Raw genomic sequence first — 15,927 nt, 5'->3', positions numbered from 1 at the left:
GGGATCAAAAAGAGAGGTAGATATCCCTCCGGAAAATCAGCGTATGTGTGTCTGCAAGTATACTGACCACTACTCACAACAGGAAGAACCAGAAAACGATGCCCATCAGTGAGAAAGTGGATAAACACACTAAGATAAAGCCACATAATGGAATATTATATCCTATTCTAAAGAATGAACTAGAACAACATGCAACTATATAGACGAACCATTTCATTATAATAAAAGTTCCACACAGATCAAAATCTTTTTGTAAAATTTTAAAAACTGAAATAATAATTAACAATAATAAGTGAAATATCTATAGGTGTAATACAACCATCTAAAAAAGCCAGAAAAATGTAGAATCCAGATACAAAGTGTGGTTGAGGGAGCACCATGATCAATACGGGTTATTATCCTGGCCCTGGCTTTTATTTTTGGTAGTTTCATGGGTGCTTATTACATTATTTAAAGCAACTAAAAAAAGCAGGCTATGACACCCAAACATTGAGAGGACACTTGGACACAGGGTCTGAAATGACACTGACACCTGAAGATGGCATCATGGTCCCACATTAGTATGAGGATACAGAAGAGCCAGGCAATGAATGAAGCTCTGGACCAGGTTCAGGTCACAGTGGGTCCACTGGGTGCACGGACCCAGCCAGTACTCACTTCCCAAGACCTCAAATGTCTAATTAGTCGGAACACACCTATTAGTTGGCACAACTGGCACAGACAGCACTTGGCCTGTAGGGCAAGAGCTATTATAGTGAGGAAGGCCAAGTGGAAGCCTCTGAAATTGCTCCACACTTTTAGATAGGGAATCAAAGAAAAAAAGAAAGCAGGGTTTGTGTGGAATAATAATGAGATTATGCCATGAAACAAATACTGTGATGAATAAAATTCTGTGCAACTGAGAGAGAGAGGGAGCATAGATATGTAGGTAGATGTGTGTATATGTGTGTGTAGAGAGAAAAGAAATCCTGAAATAGACAAATGCAATCACCATAAAGTAGAGCTAGATTGACCTGTTTCCTACTTTAAAAGTCCTAACCTACCTATTTGCAAAGGAGCAGCCTGTGTTTTGACTCCTACATCAGCTGTGATTTCACTGGGCCATGAAGCTCATTTGCAGCTGATGACCAGGATTTTTGCTGCTTTTTGTTTAAAGATGATTTAAGAACATGTTTCTTCACAATACAACTACCACATACACCCTTTAAAATAATACTTATATTTTTGCCAAAAGCAAATTATAATCAGCTTCATTGTATTAACATCCTGATCTCTTCCTCTTTTACTATTAATTTCTCTAGACCTCTGCTATTGACTCCCTTCTGTGAATAAAGACAGAATTAGTTCGGTTCCACTTTTCCCTACTGTTGTTCTCCTTCCCCTGCAATTTCAATTCTAAAGTCATAAAGAATGGATTATTTTAGGACAGTGGTACATAATAAACTTTCATTTTAATAAATAGAAAATATAGCAAAATCTCCACAGCCAGTACCAGGATCACCAAAATGGGTCTAACTCTGGACTTGCTGGATTGCAGGGCATGACCACAGAATGCAATGAGCAAACAGGTACCCCTGTTGCTTCTGCTGTCTCCATGAGTTTCCCCCTGTAAATACAGTCCATGAGTTGGAGTGTGTGCTGCCCGGTCACCCACCTTTGCTTGCTCAACAAAGCTTGCTGAGAGTGAAAGCTCTGGAATGAATCTAGCAGGTTGGACCCCTGGCTCCATGGTTTCCTAGCCATTAAACCTTGCAAAAGTCACTCAGACTCTCTGTGCCTCAGTCTCTTCTTCTGTAAAGTGGGTTAATAATAGTAACCAACCTCACAGCACTGTATTATGATTTAATAAGAAAACCCATGTAAAGTGGTTTAAGTATAGTCGAGAATAAATTAAGTGCTCCATAAATATTAGCTTTTATTAATATGTTATTTTGGCACAAATTACCTGCAGGCAGACTCAGACAAAAAGTTACTAATAATGCACAATAAAAAGTGTTGTGATAGAGGAATACCTTATTTGTTATGAGAGCAGAAAGTAGATTTGAGTTTAACAGCGTGGGCTTTCTTATTTAAGGGAGAGGGGATTTATGTTTTAACTACAGTGTCGCAAATTTCTTAAGAAGATTTAAAAGCTAGTTCTGTGTTTTTTTAAATTAATGACCTAAAACGTTTTCCAATGTTTACAGTCCCCTTACTTGAATCTCAATTTTTAATATGTAGTTTTCTTTGGGAGAAATAGTCAATCAATTTATTTATTATTTATTTTAAAGTTAATACACTTTTGGTAATATGAGTAAAAGTAAGTACCTTTCAGTTTAGCACAGACGTTTATTTTCCACGGTTTATCAGAGTTGGAACAGCAGCTAACGATACTGTGCCAACAACTTTCATAAGTTTCATGAGCATAAATAAATACATTTGTTGTCACAAATCCCAAACAACTAAATACTGTGGTAATGGAGCAAAGCTGAAGACCCTTCGGAATAAATTGCAAACAACTATTTGACATGTAAAGGGCCACAGAAGGGAAACTTTCCAATACAGTGATGCTATTTTCCTGCCTTCCTTTTAAGCCAGGAAAGAATAACTAGCTCAAGGAATGTCAGAGAAGGTATAGTCTGGGAGGAGGGATCATTTAAGGACATCTGGTACCTACTTGTGCTTTATCCAAGTGGACTGAAATTCAAAATAACATATTTTATTATAAAAAAGAAAAATGTGGACAGTCTTCTGATACACCATTTCACATTATATTGATATATTCTGCTTTTCTTCTTCATTTAAATTAAACAGACATTTAGATGAATGAATCTTTGAAAAGAGTAAATAACTGAAACAACTTTCTTTCTGGATGTGAATAAATAGTTTATTCCACCAAACAATAATTTTGCCCACTGTATGACAGAATTAGGAAAAGGTTTTGTAGGCAATCTGGCCCAGGAGAAATAAGATATGACTTTTGTAGACATGAGAGGTTTTATTGAATCTGGGATACTAACTTAGTGATGGGGGGAAATAACTGATTCTTTTACAGACAAACAGAGAGAGAGAAACATATATTCCTTTCTGCTTTGGACTCAGATTAACTGCTCGGACAGTAGCCTATAACTGAACGTGAGAAAAAAGAATCCACCCGACTAATGATGTGAAACAAAACAGGCCTCAATGATAGATACAGAGTCACAGGTTTCAAACATTAAATTAAGAGATGAATGCTCCTTCACCATTTTTTTTTCATTTTAGTATATACTATATATGTTCAAACTTCCAGCAGAACAAGTCTTTTAGGATAAGATTTTAGTTAAGAAGATATCCCAATGAACAGGCAGAAGATAGTTCTTCCTTTTAAATAGAGAGTGAAGGTTCCTGACCTCAAAAGCATTTCCTGCAGGTGACCAAAGAGGGACAATGACACAAAAATCTAAAAATGCTAAACTGCACTTAATGTTCGTGCTCTTGGTCTTTGAATTGCAACCAAAGTAAAATAAGATTATTAAGAAAGTGAAAAAAAAAGTCAGATGAAGGAAAAATTCCCATCATGAAGATCACTGGCCTCTTTCCAAAAACAATTTCAACTCTGGCCCCATATTTTCTTTTCTTTTGGACATTCAACCCAAGTAAAAGAACTTAACTTATTATCTAGCCTGTTCCCAATGAATCAATATAGCTTATGATATATCAGGAACTGTTTCAGGCTCTTTGATATAACATGAACCAAGACAGAGTTTTTGTCCTCAACGATCTTACTCAAGTGTTGAAGTGAGATGGTCAATAAACAAATACACATACAAAAAAATCAATAACACAAATTTTCAAAGTTATTAACGTGACTTTGCAGTTTCTTGTTAATGCTACCACCACTCCCCTAATGACATATTCAAAGCTCTAGAGTTACCTTTCTTATTTCTGAACAGATCTAGTAACTTACAGACTGAAAAAGATTTCTTTGGAGAATTTCATTGCCATATGAACAGAAATATAAAATGTGCTATAATAGAAATAGGGAGGGCATCATTTGAAACTAAATCTTTTAGTACTTCTATATTTCACATTCATTGTAATCCACATAAAAAATTAAAATCTTACCTTTGACAGTTGGTCAAAAGTAATTGCTATCATCATATTTTTATTTAGAACAAACAGTAGCTTTAAACTTATGGCAACACTTTTGCATTGATACTACATAAACTATATGTAAACTGACTATAATTCAAAACCTGTAACTGAGTGTAGCAACAGTTTATAGTCTTTCCAGATATATTATGCCACCAATTACACTAAATAATTTTATGTAAGGAAACACCACTTGATCTTTTACATAAAGAGACACTATAACCCAAAGAAAATTGATAATACTCACTTTTAAGACCTATTCAAATAAATATGACTTAGACACAAAGTAAAGGCTTCATAAAATCCTTAGCTTTCAAATTCTAATCACCACTTCTTCCAATCATACTATTCCCCACCAATCCCAAACATTAAATCACATAATTTTTTCTCGGCTTTCGTTAAATGGATTTGGCTGCCTGGGCAGGAAATAAGGAAAGAGACGACTGGATTCAGGGCTCCAGGTGGCGCCTACATTACATCAATAACCCCCTTTCCTAAAGAACATAGACAAGTGCGAATAGAGTGGCACTGACTTTCGCCAAACTGTGTCTTGGTTCTATATGTTGTTTTTATGAAACGTGCTGTAGAAAAGGCTCATTCCATTTCAACTAAGAAGTAATACATTGTTGGATGATTAATGGAAATGTCACAACCACTCTCATCAATCGGCGGCTGTGCCTTCTCACGTATAATCAAACACTCTCCTTGTTCCTAGGAACTAGTCTGTACCCAATTTTAATGTTTGATATAATTTCATAAGTGAAATAGAAAACTATTTCATTAAGGAAAAAATATAAATGGCTGGATTACTCCGACTCTTACTAAAACAAACTGAGATAACAAATGTAAAATGATCATTGGCTCTTTTTCCAAATCAACCCCATTAATTGCACAAACTAATACAAAACTACTCTAAGGTTATTCCTTCACTTTCATATTAAAATAAATAATTACAATTGTGATTAAATCCTTCAAAACTCAAAATGAAGTCATGTTTTTCTTGGATTCAGAGTCAACAATTAGACATGTCCCTCAAAATAGAGACCCTTACCTTCACATTTCTGAGTAGTTTCACTCTGCTTGTGACCAGCAGGACATTTGCATTCAAAAGAGCCCACTGTATTGATGCAGTTTCCTCCCTGGCATATCCCAGGAATAGCCTGGCATTCGTCAACGTCTGTAAGAAGAAAGTATTTTCAATATAGATATCATTGATTTTCAGAATATCTATGTCTATTTGTACATACATATTTCTTGAATGCACAGAAGATATTCGCTTGTTCGCAAGAGAATGAGGTGTGAGGAGTCAGGATCCTTTTGCATGCATGCATTTTAACTTACATAAATGGTATATGTTAAATATCTCATTTTGTTTCTTGATTTTTTCTTTTAGAATTTTGTTTCTACAAACCATCCATATTGTTATGTGGGCTACCAATCCCTTGCTTTGATTTGCTGCAGAACACTTAGCGTGTTAACTCTCCCGGTGATGGGCACTCAGCATCCTCCAACTTCTCACCACCTCAGGTGAACAAACAGATAATATGACTAGACGTACATCTATTAAAGTAATTTAATTCATAGTTTAAAATCTTTGCCCGAAGAAAACTTCAGGTCTAGTGGCTTTGCTGTTAAATTCCTTCAAATATTTAAGAAAGAAACAATACCAGTTGTACACAAATTCATATAGAAAAGAGAAGACACTGCCCAACCCATTTTATTGCGCTCGCATCACCCTGAAACCAAAGCCAGACAAAAACATCATAAGAAGGAAAACGAGGGGCGGAGGGGAAGATGGCGGAAGAGTAAGACGCGGAGATCACCTTCCTCCCCACAGATACACCAGAAATACATCTACTCGTGGAGCAACTCCTACAGAACACCTACTGAATGCTGGCAGAAGACCTCAGACCTCCCAAAAGGCAAGAAACTCCCCACGTACCTGGGTAAGGCAAAAGAAAAAACAGAGACAAAAGAATAGGGACGGCACCTGCACTAGTGGGAGGGAGCTGTGAAGGAGGAATGGTTTCCACACGCTAGGAAGACCCTTCGCGGGCGGAGACTGCGGGTGGCAGAGGGGGAAGCTTTGGAGCTGCGGAGGAGAGCACAGCAACAAGGGTGCGGAGGGTAAAGCGGAGAGATTCCCGCACAGAGGATCAGTGCCGACCGGCACTCACCAGCCCGAGAGGCTTGTCTGCTCACCCGCCGGGGCGGGCGGGGCTGCGAGCTGAGGCTCGGGCTTTGGTCGGAGCGCCGGGACAGGACTGGGGTTGGCAGCGTGAACACAGCCTGAAGGGGTTAGTGCACCACGGCTAGCCGGGAGGGAGTCTGGGAAAAGGTCTGGAGCTGCCGAAGAGGCAAGAGACTTTTTCTTCCCTCTTTGTTTCCTGGTGCGCGAGGAGAGGAGTTTAAGAGCGCTGCTTAAAGGAACTCCAGAGACAGGCGCGAGCCGCGGCTAAAAACGCGGACCCCAGAGACGGGGAGCCGCGGCTAAAAGCGCGAACCCCAGAGACGGGCGCGAGCCACGGCTAAAAGCGCAAACCCCAGAGACGGGAGCGAGCTGCGGCTAAAATGGCGGACCCCAGAGACGGGTGCGAGCCGCAGCTAAACGCGCGGACTCCACAGACGGGCGCGAGCCCCGGCTAAAAGCGCAGGCCCCAGAGACGGGGCTAAGGCTGCTGCTGCCACCCCCAAGGGGCCTGTGTGCGAGCACAGGCCACTATCCACACCCCTCTTCCGGGGAGCCTGTGCAGCCCGCCACTGCCAGGTTCCCAGGATCCAGGGACAACTTCCTGGGGCAAACGCACGACGGGCCTCAGGCGGGTGCAACGTCACGCCAGCCTCTGCCGCCGCAGGCCCGCCCCGCACGCCGTGCCCCTCCCTCCCCCCGGCCTGAGTGCGCCAGAGACCCCGAATCAGCGGCTCCTTTAACCCCGTCCTGTCTGAGCGAAGAACAGACGCACTCCAACGACCTACACGCACAGTCGGGGCCAAATCCAAAGCTGAGCCCCTGTGAGCTGTGAGAACAAAGAAGAGAAAGGGAAATCTCTCCTAGTAGCCTCAGAAGCAGCGGATTAAAGCTCCACAATCAACTTGATGTACCCTGCATCTGTGGAATACATGAATAGACAAGGAATCATCCCAAATTGAGGAGGTGGACTTCGAGAGCAAGATCTATGATTTTTTCCCCTTTTCCTCTTTTTGTGAGTGTGTATGTGTATGCTTCTGTGTGAGATTTTGTCTGTATAGCTTTGCTTCCTCCAGTTGTCCTAGGGTTCTATCCGTTTTTTTTTAATAATTAATTTTAATAACTTTATTATACTTTATCTTCTTTCTTTCGTTTTCTTTCTTTCCTTCCTTCCTTCTGTCCTTTAGACAAAGAATCATCCCAAATTGAGGAGGTGGACTTTGAGAGCAAGATTTATGATTTTTTGCCCTTTACCTCTTTTTGTGAGGGTGTATGTGTATGCTTCTGTGTGAGATTTTGTCTATATAGCTTTGCTTCCAGAATTTGTCCTAAGGTTCTAGCTGTCCCTTTTTTTCCCCAAATAATTATTTTTTAATTTAATAACTTTATTATACTTTATTTTATTTTACTGTATCTTTCGTTCTTTCTTCCTTCCCTCCTTCCTTCCTTCCTCCCTCCCTCATTTCTTTCCTTCTTTTGTTTTCTTTCTTTCTTCCTTCCTTCCTTCTCTCCTTTCTTTCTTTCTTCCTACTTCTACTAATAATTTCTCTCTACTTTTTCTCCCGTTTATTCTGAGCCGTGTGGATGAAAGGCTCTTGGTGCTGCAGCCAGGAGTCAGTGCTGTGCCTCTGAGGAGGGAGAGCCAACTTCAGGACACTGGTCCACAAGAGACCTCCCAGATCCACATAATATCAAACGGCAAAAATCTCCCAGAGATCTCCATCTCAACACCAGCACCCAGCTTCACTCAACGACCAGCAAGCTACAGTGCTGGACATCCTATGTGAAACAACTAGCAAAAAAGGAACACAACCCCACCCATTAGCAGAGAGGCTGCCTAAAATCAAAATAAGTCCACAGACGCCCCAAAACACACCACCAGACGTGGACCTGCCCACTAGAGAGACAAGACCCAGCCTCATCCACCAGAACACAGGCAGTAGTCCCCTCCACCAGGAAGCCTACACAACCCACTGAACCAACCTTAGCCACTGGGGACAGACACCAAAAACAACGGGAACTACGAACCTGCAGCCTGCAAAAAGGAGACCCCCAAACACAGTAAGATAAGCAAAATAAGAAGACAGAAAAACACACAGCAGATGAAGTAGCAAGATAAAAATGCACCAGACATAACAAATGAAGAGGAAATAGGCAGTCTACCTGAAAAAAAATTCAGAATAATGACAGTAAAGATGATCCAAAATCTTGGAAATAGAATGGACAAGATGCAAGAAACATTTAACAAGGACCTAGAAGAACTAAAGATGAAACAAACAATGATGAACAACACAATAAATGAAATGAAAAAGATTCTAGATGGGATCAATAGCAGAATAACTGAGGCAGAAGAACGGATAAGTGACCTGGAAGATAGAAGAGTGGAAATAACTACTGCAGAGCAGAATAAAGAAAAAAGAATGAAAAGAACTGAGACAGTCTCAGAGACCTCTGGGACAACATTAATCGCACCAACATTCGAATTATAGGGGTTCCAGAAGAAGAAGAGAAAAAGAAAGGGACTGAGAAGATATTTGAAGAGATTATAGTTGAAAACTTCCCTAATATGGGAAAGGAAATAGTTAATCAAGTCCAGGAAGCACAGAGAGTCCCATATAGGATAAATACAAGGAGTAATACGCCAAGACACATATTAATCAAACTGTCAAAAATTAAATACAAAGAAAGCATATTAAAATCAGCAAAGGAGAAACAACAAATAACACACAAGGGAATCCCCATAAGGTTAACAGCTGATCTCTCAGCAGAAACTCTGCAAGCCAGAAGGGAGTGGCAGGACAAGTATGTATGAAGGAGAAAAACCTGCAACCAAGACTACTCTACCCAGCAAGGATCTCATTCAGATTTGATGGAGAAATTAAAACCTTTACAGACAAGCAAAAGCTGAGAGAGTTCAGCACCACCAAACCAGCTTTACAACAAATGCTAAAGGAACTTCTCTAGGCAAGAAACACAAGAGAAGGAAAAGACCTATAATAACGAACCCAAAACAATTAATAAAATGGGAATAGGAACATACATATTGATAATTATCTTAAATGTAAATGGACTAAATGCTCCCACCAAAAGACACCGATTGGCTGAATGGATACAAAAACAAGACCCATATATATGCTGTCTACAAGAGACCCACTTCAGACCTACAGACACATACAGACTAAAAGTAAGGGGATGGAAAAAGATATTCCATGCAAATTGAAACCAAAAGAAAGCTGGAGTAGCAATTCTCATATCAGACAAAATAGACTTTAAAATAAAGACTATTAGAAGTGACAAAGAAGGACACTACATAATGATCAAGGGATCGATCCAAGAAGAAGATATAACAATTGTAAATATTTATGCACCCAACATAGTAGCACCTCAATACATAAGGCAAATACTAACAGCCATAAAAGGGGAAATCGACAGTAACACATTCATAGTAGGGGACTTTAACACCCCAGTTTCACCAATGAACAGATAATCCAAAATGAAAATAAATAAGGAAACACAAGCTTTAAATGATACATTAAACAAGATGGACTTAATTGATATTTATAGGACACTCCATCCAAAAACAATAGAATACACATTTTTCTCAAGTGTTCATGGAACATTCTGCAGGATAGATCATATCTTGGGTCACAAATCAAGCCTTGGTAAATTTATGAAAATTGAAATTGTATCAAGTATCTTTTCTGACCACAACGCCATGAGACTAGATATCAATTACAGGAAAAGATCTGTAAAAAACACAAACACATGGAGGCTAAACAATGCGATACTTAATAACGAAGTGATCACTGAAGAAATCAAAGAGGAAATTAAAAAATACCTAGAAACAAATGACAATGGAGACACAACGACCCAAAACCTATGGGATGCAGCAAAAGCAGTTCTAAGAGAGAAGTTTATAGCAATACAATTCCACCTTAAGAAGCAGGAAACATCTCAAATAAACAACCTAATCTTGCACCGCAAGCAATTACAAGAACAAAAAACCCCCAAACTTAACAGAAGGAAAGAAATCATAAAAAATCAGATCAGAAATAAATGAGAAAGAAATGAAGGAAACAATAGCAAAGATCAATAAAACTAAAAGCTGGTTCTTTAAGAAAATAAACAAAATAGATAAACCATTAGCCAGACTCATCAAGAAAAAAAGGGAGAAGACTCAAATCAATAGAATTAGAAATGAAAAAGAAGTAACAACTGACACTGCAGAAATAAAGAAGATCATGAGAGATTACTACAAGCACCTCTATGCCAATAAAATGGACAACCTGGAAGAAACGGACAAATTGTTAGAAATGCACAACCTGCCAAGACTGAATCAGGAAGAAATAGAAAATATGAACAGACCAATCACAAGCACTGAAATTGAAACTGTGATTAAAAATCTTCCAACAGCCAATAGCATAAGATGGCGGAAGAGTAAGACGCGATCGCCTTCCTCCCCACGGATACACCAGAAATACATCTACACGTGAAACAACTCCTACAGAACACCTACTGAAGACTGGCAGAAGACCTCAGACCTCCCAAAAGGCAAGAAACTCCCCACGTACCTGGATAGGGCAAAAGGAAAAAAAAAAAAAACAGAGACAAAAGAATAAGGACGGCACCTGCACCAGTGGGAGGGAGCTGTGAAGGAGGAAAAGTTTCCACACACTAGGAAGCCCCTCCGGAAGCAGAGACTGCGGGAGGCGGAGTGGGGAGCTTCGGGACTGCGGAGTAGTGCACAGCGACGGGTGCGGAGGGCAAAGGGGAGATTCCAGCACAGAGGATCGGTGCCGACTGGCACTCACCAGCCCGAGAGGCTTGTCTGCTCACCCGCTGGGGCGGGCGGAGCTGTCAGCTGAGGCTTGGGTTTCGGTTTTGGACGGAGCGCAGGGAGAGGACTGGGGTTGGCGGCTTGAACATAGCCTGAAGGGGTTAGTGCACCACGACTAGCCTGGAGGGAGTTCGGGGAAAAGCCTGCACTTGCCGAAGAGGCAAGAGACTTTTTCTTCCCTCTTTGTTTTCTGGTGGGCGAGGAGAGGGGTTTAAGAGCGCTGCTTAAAGGAACTCCAGAGACGGGCGCGAGCCGCGGCTAAAAGTGCAAACCCCAGAGATGGGCGCGAGCCGCGGCTAAAAGCGCGAACCCCAGAGACAGGCGCGAGTCCCGGCTAAAAGCGCGGACCCCAGAGACGGGCGGGAGACGCTAAGGCTGCTGCTGCCACCACCAAGGGGCCTCTGTGCGAGCACAGGTCACTCTCCACACCCCTCTTCCGCGGAGCCTGTGCAGCCCGCCACTACCAGGTTCCCGGGATCCAGGGACAACTTCCCCGGGAGAACGCACGGCTGGCCTCAGGCTGGTGCAACGTCACGCCGGCCTCTGACGCCGCAGGCCCGCCCCGCACGCAGTGCCCCTCCTTCCCACCCCCACCCCGGGCCCGAGAGAGCCGGAGCCCCCGAATCAGCGGCTCCTTTAACCCCGTCCTGTCTGAGCAAAAAACAGACGCCCTCCAGCGACCTACACGCAGAGGCAGGGCCAAATCCAAAGCTGAGCTCCTGTGAGCTGTGAGAAGAAAGAAGAGAAAGGGAAATCTCTCCCAGCAGCCACAGAAGCAGCGGATTAAAGCTCCACAATCAACTTGATATACCCTGCATCTGTGGAATATCTGAATAGACAAGGAATGATCCCAAATTGAAGAGGTGGAATTTAGGAGCGAGATCTAAGATTTTTTTCCTTTTTCCTCTTTTTGTGAATGTGTACGTGTATGCTTCTGTGTGAGATCTTGTCTGTATACTCTTGCTTCCACCACTTGTCCTAGGGCTCTATCCATCCATGGTTTTTTAAAAAAAATTTTTTTTCTTAATAATTAATTTTAATTGTAATAACTTTATTATACTTTACCTTCGTTCTTTCTTTTTTCTTTCCTTCCTTTCTTCCCTCCTTTAGACAATGAATTACCCCAAATTGAGGAGGTGGTCTCTGAGAGCAAGATTTATGATTTTTTCCCCCTTTACCTCTTTTTGTGAAGGTGTATGTGTATGCTTCTGTGTAAGATTTTCTCTGTATAGCTTTGCTTCCAACATTTGTCCTCAGGTTCTATCCGTCCTTTTTTTTCTAAATATTTTTTAATTCAATAACTATATTATACTTTATTTTATTTTTTCTGTATCTCCTTTCTTTCTTTTTTCCTTCTTTCCCTCCTTCCTTCCTTCCTTGCTCCCTCCCTCCCTCCCTCCTTTCCTTCTCTGCTTCTTTCTTCCTTTCCTTCTTTCTTTCCTCATACTTCTACTAATTCTCTCTACTTTTTTGCCCTTTTATTCTGAGCCGTGTGAACGAAAGGCTCTTGGTGCTGCAGCCAGGAGTCAGGGCTCTGCCTCTGAGGTAGGAGAGCCAACTTCAGGACACTGGTCAAAAAGAGACCTCCCAGATCCACATAATATTAAACGGCGGAAATCTCCCAGAGACCTCCATCTTAACACCAGCACCCAGCTTCACTCAACGACCAGCAAGCTACAGTGCTGGACAACCTATAGCAAACAACTAGCAAAACAGGAACACAACCCCACCCATTAGCAGAGAGGCTGCCTAAAATCATAATAAGGCCATAGACACCCCAAAACACACCACCAGACGTGAACCTGCCCACTAGAGAGACAAGATCCAGCCTCATCAACCATAACACAGGCACTAGTCCCCTCTACCAGGAAGCCTACACAACTCACTGAAACAACCTTAGCCACTGGAGACAGACATCAAAAACAACGGGAACTAGGAACGTGCAGCCTGCAAAAAGGAGACCCCAAACACAGTAAGATAAGCAAAATGAGAAGACAGAAATACACACAGCAGATGAAGGAGCAAGATAAAAATGCACCAGACCTAATAAATGAAGAGGAAATAGGCAGTCTACCTGAAAAAGAATTCAGAATAATGATAGTAAGGATGATCCAAAATCTTGGAAGTAGAATGGACGAAATGCAAGAAACATTTAACAAGGACCTAGAAGAACTAAAGATGAAACAAACAATGATGAACAACACAATAAATGAAATGAAAAAGATTCTAGATGGGATCAATAGCAGAATAACTGAGGCAGAAGAACGGATAAGTGACCTGGAAGATAGAATAGTGGAAATAACTACTGCAGAGCAGAATAAAGAAAAAAGAATGAAAAGAACTGAGACAGTCTCAGAGACCTCTGGGACAACATTAATCGCACCAACATTCGAATTATAGGGGTTCCAGAAGAAGAAGAGAAAAAGAAAGGGACTGAGAAGATATTTGAAGAGATTATAGTTGAAAACTTCCCTAATATGGGAAAGGAAATAGTTAATCAAGTCCAGGAAGCACAGAGAGTCCCATACAGGATAAGTACAAGGAGAAATACGACAACACATATTAATCAAACTGTCAAAAATTAAATACAAAGAAAGCATATTAAAAGCAGCAAGGGAAAAACAACAAATAACACACAAGGGAATCCCCATAAGGTTAAGAGCGGATCTCTCAGCAGAAATCCTACAAGCCAGAAGGGAGTGGCAGGACATACTGAAAGTGATGAAGGAGAAAAACCTGCAACCAAGACTACTCTACCCAGCAAGGATCTCATTCAGATTTGATAGAGAAATTAAAACCTTTACAGACAAGCAAAAGCTGAGAGAGTTCAGCACCACCAAACCAGCTTTACAACAAATGCTAAAGGAACTTCTCTAGGCAAGAAACACAAGAAAAGGAAAAGAACTATAATAACGAACCCAAAACAATATAGAAAATGGGAATAGGAACATACATATCGCTAATTACCTTAAATGTAAATGGACTAAATGCTCCCACCAAAAGACACAGATTGGCTGAATGGATACAAAAACAAGACCCTTATATATGCTGTCTACAAGAGACCCACTTCAGACCTAGAGACACATACAGACTGAAAGTAAGGTGATGGAAAAAGATATTCCATGCAAATGGAAACCAAAAGAAAGCTGGAGTAGCAATTCTCATATCAGACAAAATAGACTTTAAAATAAGGACTATTAAAAGAGACACAGAAGGACACTACATAATGATCAAGGGATCAATCCAAGAAGAAGATATAACAATTGTAAATATTTATGCACCCAACATAGGAGCACCTCAATATATAAGCCAAATACTAACAGCCATAAAAGGGGAGATCGACAGTAACACATTCATAGTAGGGGACTTTAACACCCCACTTTCACCCATGGACAGATCATCCAAAATGAAAATAAATAAGGAAACACAAGCTTTAAATGATACATTAAACAAGATGGACTTAATTGATATTTATAGGACACTCCATCCAAAAACAACAGAATACACGTTTTTCTCAAGTGCTCATGGAACATTCTCCAGGATAGATCATATCTTGGGTCACAAATCAAGCCTTGGTAAATTTAAGAAAATTGAAATTATATCAAGTATCTTTTCTGACCACAACGCCATGAGACTAGATATCAATTACAGGAAAAGATCTGTAAAAAATACAAACACATGGAGGCTAAACAATACACTACTTAATAATGAAGTGATCACTGAAGAAATCAAAGAGGAAATTAAAAAATACCTAGAAACAAATGACAATGGAGACACAACGACCCAAAACCTATGGGATGCAGCAAAAGCAGTTCTAAGGGGGAAGTTTATAGCAATACAATTCCACCTTAAAAAGCAGGAAACATCTCGAATAAACAATCTAACCTTGCACCTCAAGCAATTAGAGAAAGAAGAAAAAAAGAAACCCCAAAGCTAGCAGAAGGAAAGAAATCATAATAATCAGATCAGAAATAAATAAAAAAGAAATGAAGGAAATGATAGCAAAGATCAATAAAACTAAAAGCTGGTTCTTTGAGAAGATAAACAAAATAGATAAACCACTAGCCACACTCATCAAGAAAAAAAGGGAGAAGACTCAAATCAATAGAATTAGAAATGAAAAAGGAGAAGTAACAACTGACACTGCAGAAATAAAAAAAAATCATGAAAGATTACTACAGGCAACTCTATGCCAATAAAATGGACAATCTGGAAGAAATGGACAAATTGTTAGAAATGCACAACCTGCCAAGACTGAATCAGGAAGAAATAGAAAATATGAACAGACCAATCACAAGCACTGAAATTGAAACTGATTAAAAATCTTCCAACAAACAAAAGCCCAGGACCAGATGGCTTCACAGGTGGATTCTATCAAACGTTTAGAGAAGAGCTAACACCTATCCTTCTCAAACTCTTCCAAAATATAGCAGAGGGAGGAACACTCCCAAATTCCTTCTACGAGGCCACCAACACCTTGATACCAAAACCAGACAAGGATGTCACAAAGAAAGAAAACTACAGGCCAATATCACTGATGAACATAGATGCAACAATCCTCAACAAAATACTAGCAAACAGAATCCAACAGCACGTTAAAAGATTCATACACCATGATCAAGTGGGGTTTATTCCAGGAATGCAAGGATTCTTCAATATACACAAAACAATCAATGTGATAAGCCATGTTAAAAGATTGAAGGAGAAAAACCATATGATCATCTCAATAGATGCAGAGAAAGCTTTTGACAAAATTCAACACCCATTTATGATAAAAACCCTGCAGAAA

The 15,927-nt window shown here is 40.4% G+C and overlaps 1 protein-coding gene across 1 annotated transcript in view; it reads right to left on the bottom strand.

Moving 5' to 3' along the window:
- The window catches only part of FBN2 (fibrillin 2), a 247,569-nt gene that overhangs the window by 149,450 nt on the left and 82,192 nt on the right, over positions 1-15,927 (bottom strand). The window contains exon 7 of the mRNA XM_032626668.1: positions 5,165-5,290. Coding sequence (XP_032482559.1) covers positions 5,165-5,290 — 126 coding nt within the window. The remainder of the gene's footprint in view (positions 1-5,164; positions 5,291-15,927) is intronic.

Source organism: Phocoena sinus, chromosome 3, assembly GCF_008692025.1.
Source record: "Phocoena sinus isolate mPhoSin1 chromosome 3, mPhoSin1.pri, whole genome shotgun sequence".
NCBI classification, from domain to species: Eukaryota; Metazoa; Chordata; class Mammalia; order Artiodactyla; family Phocoenidae; genus Phocoena; species Phocoena sinus.
Note: the sequence above shows the minus strand (reverse complement) of the source record. Positions and strands in the feature narration are given on the sequence as shown.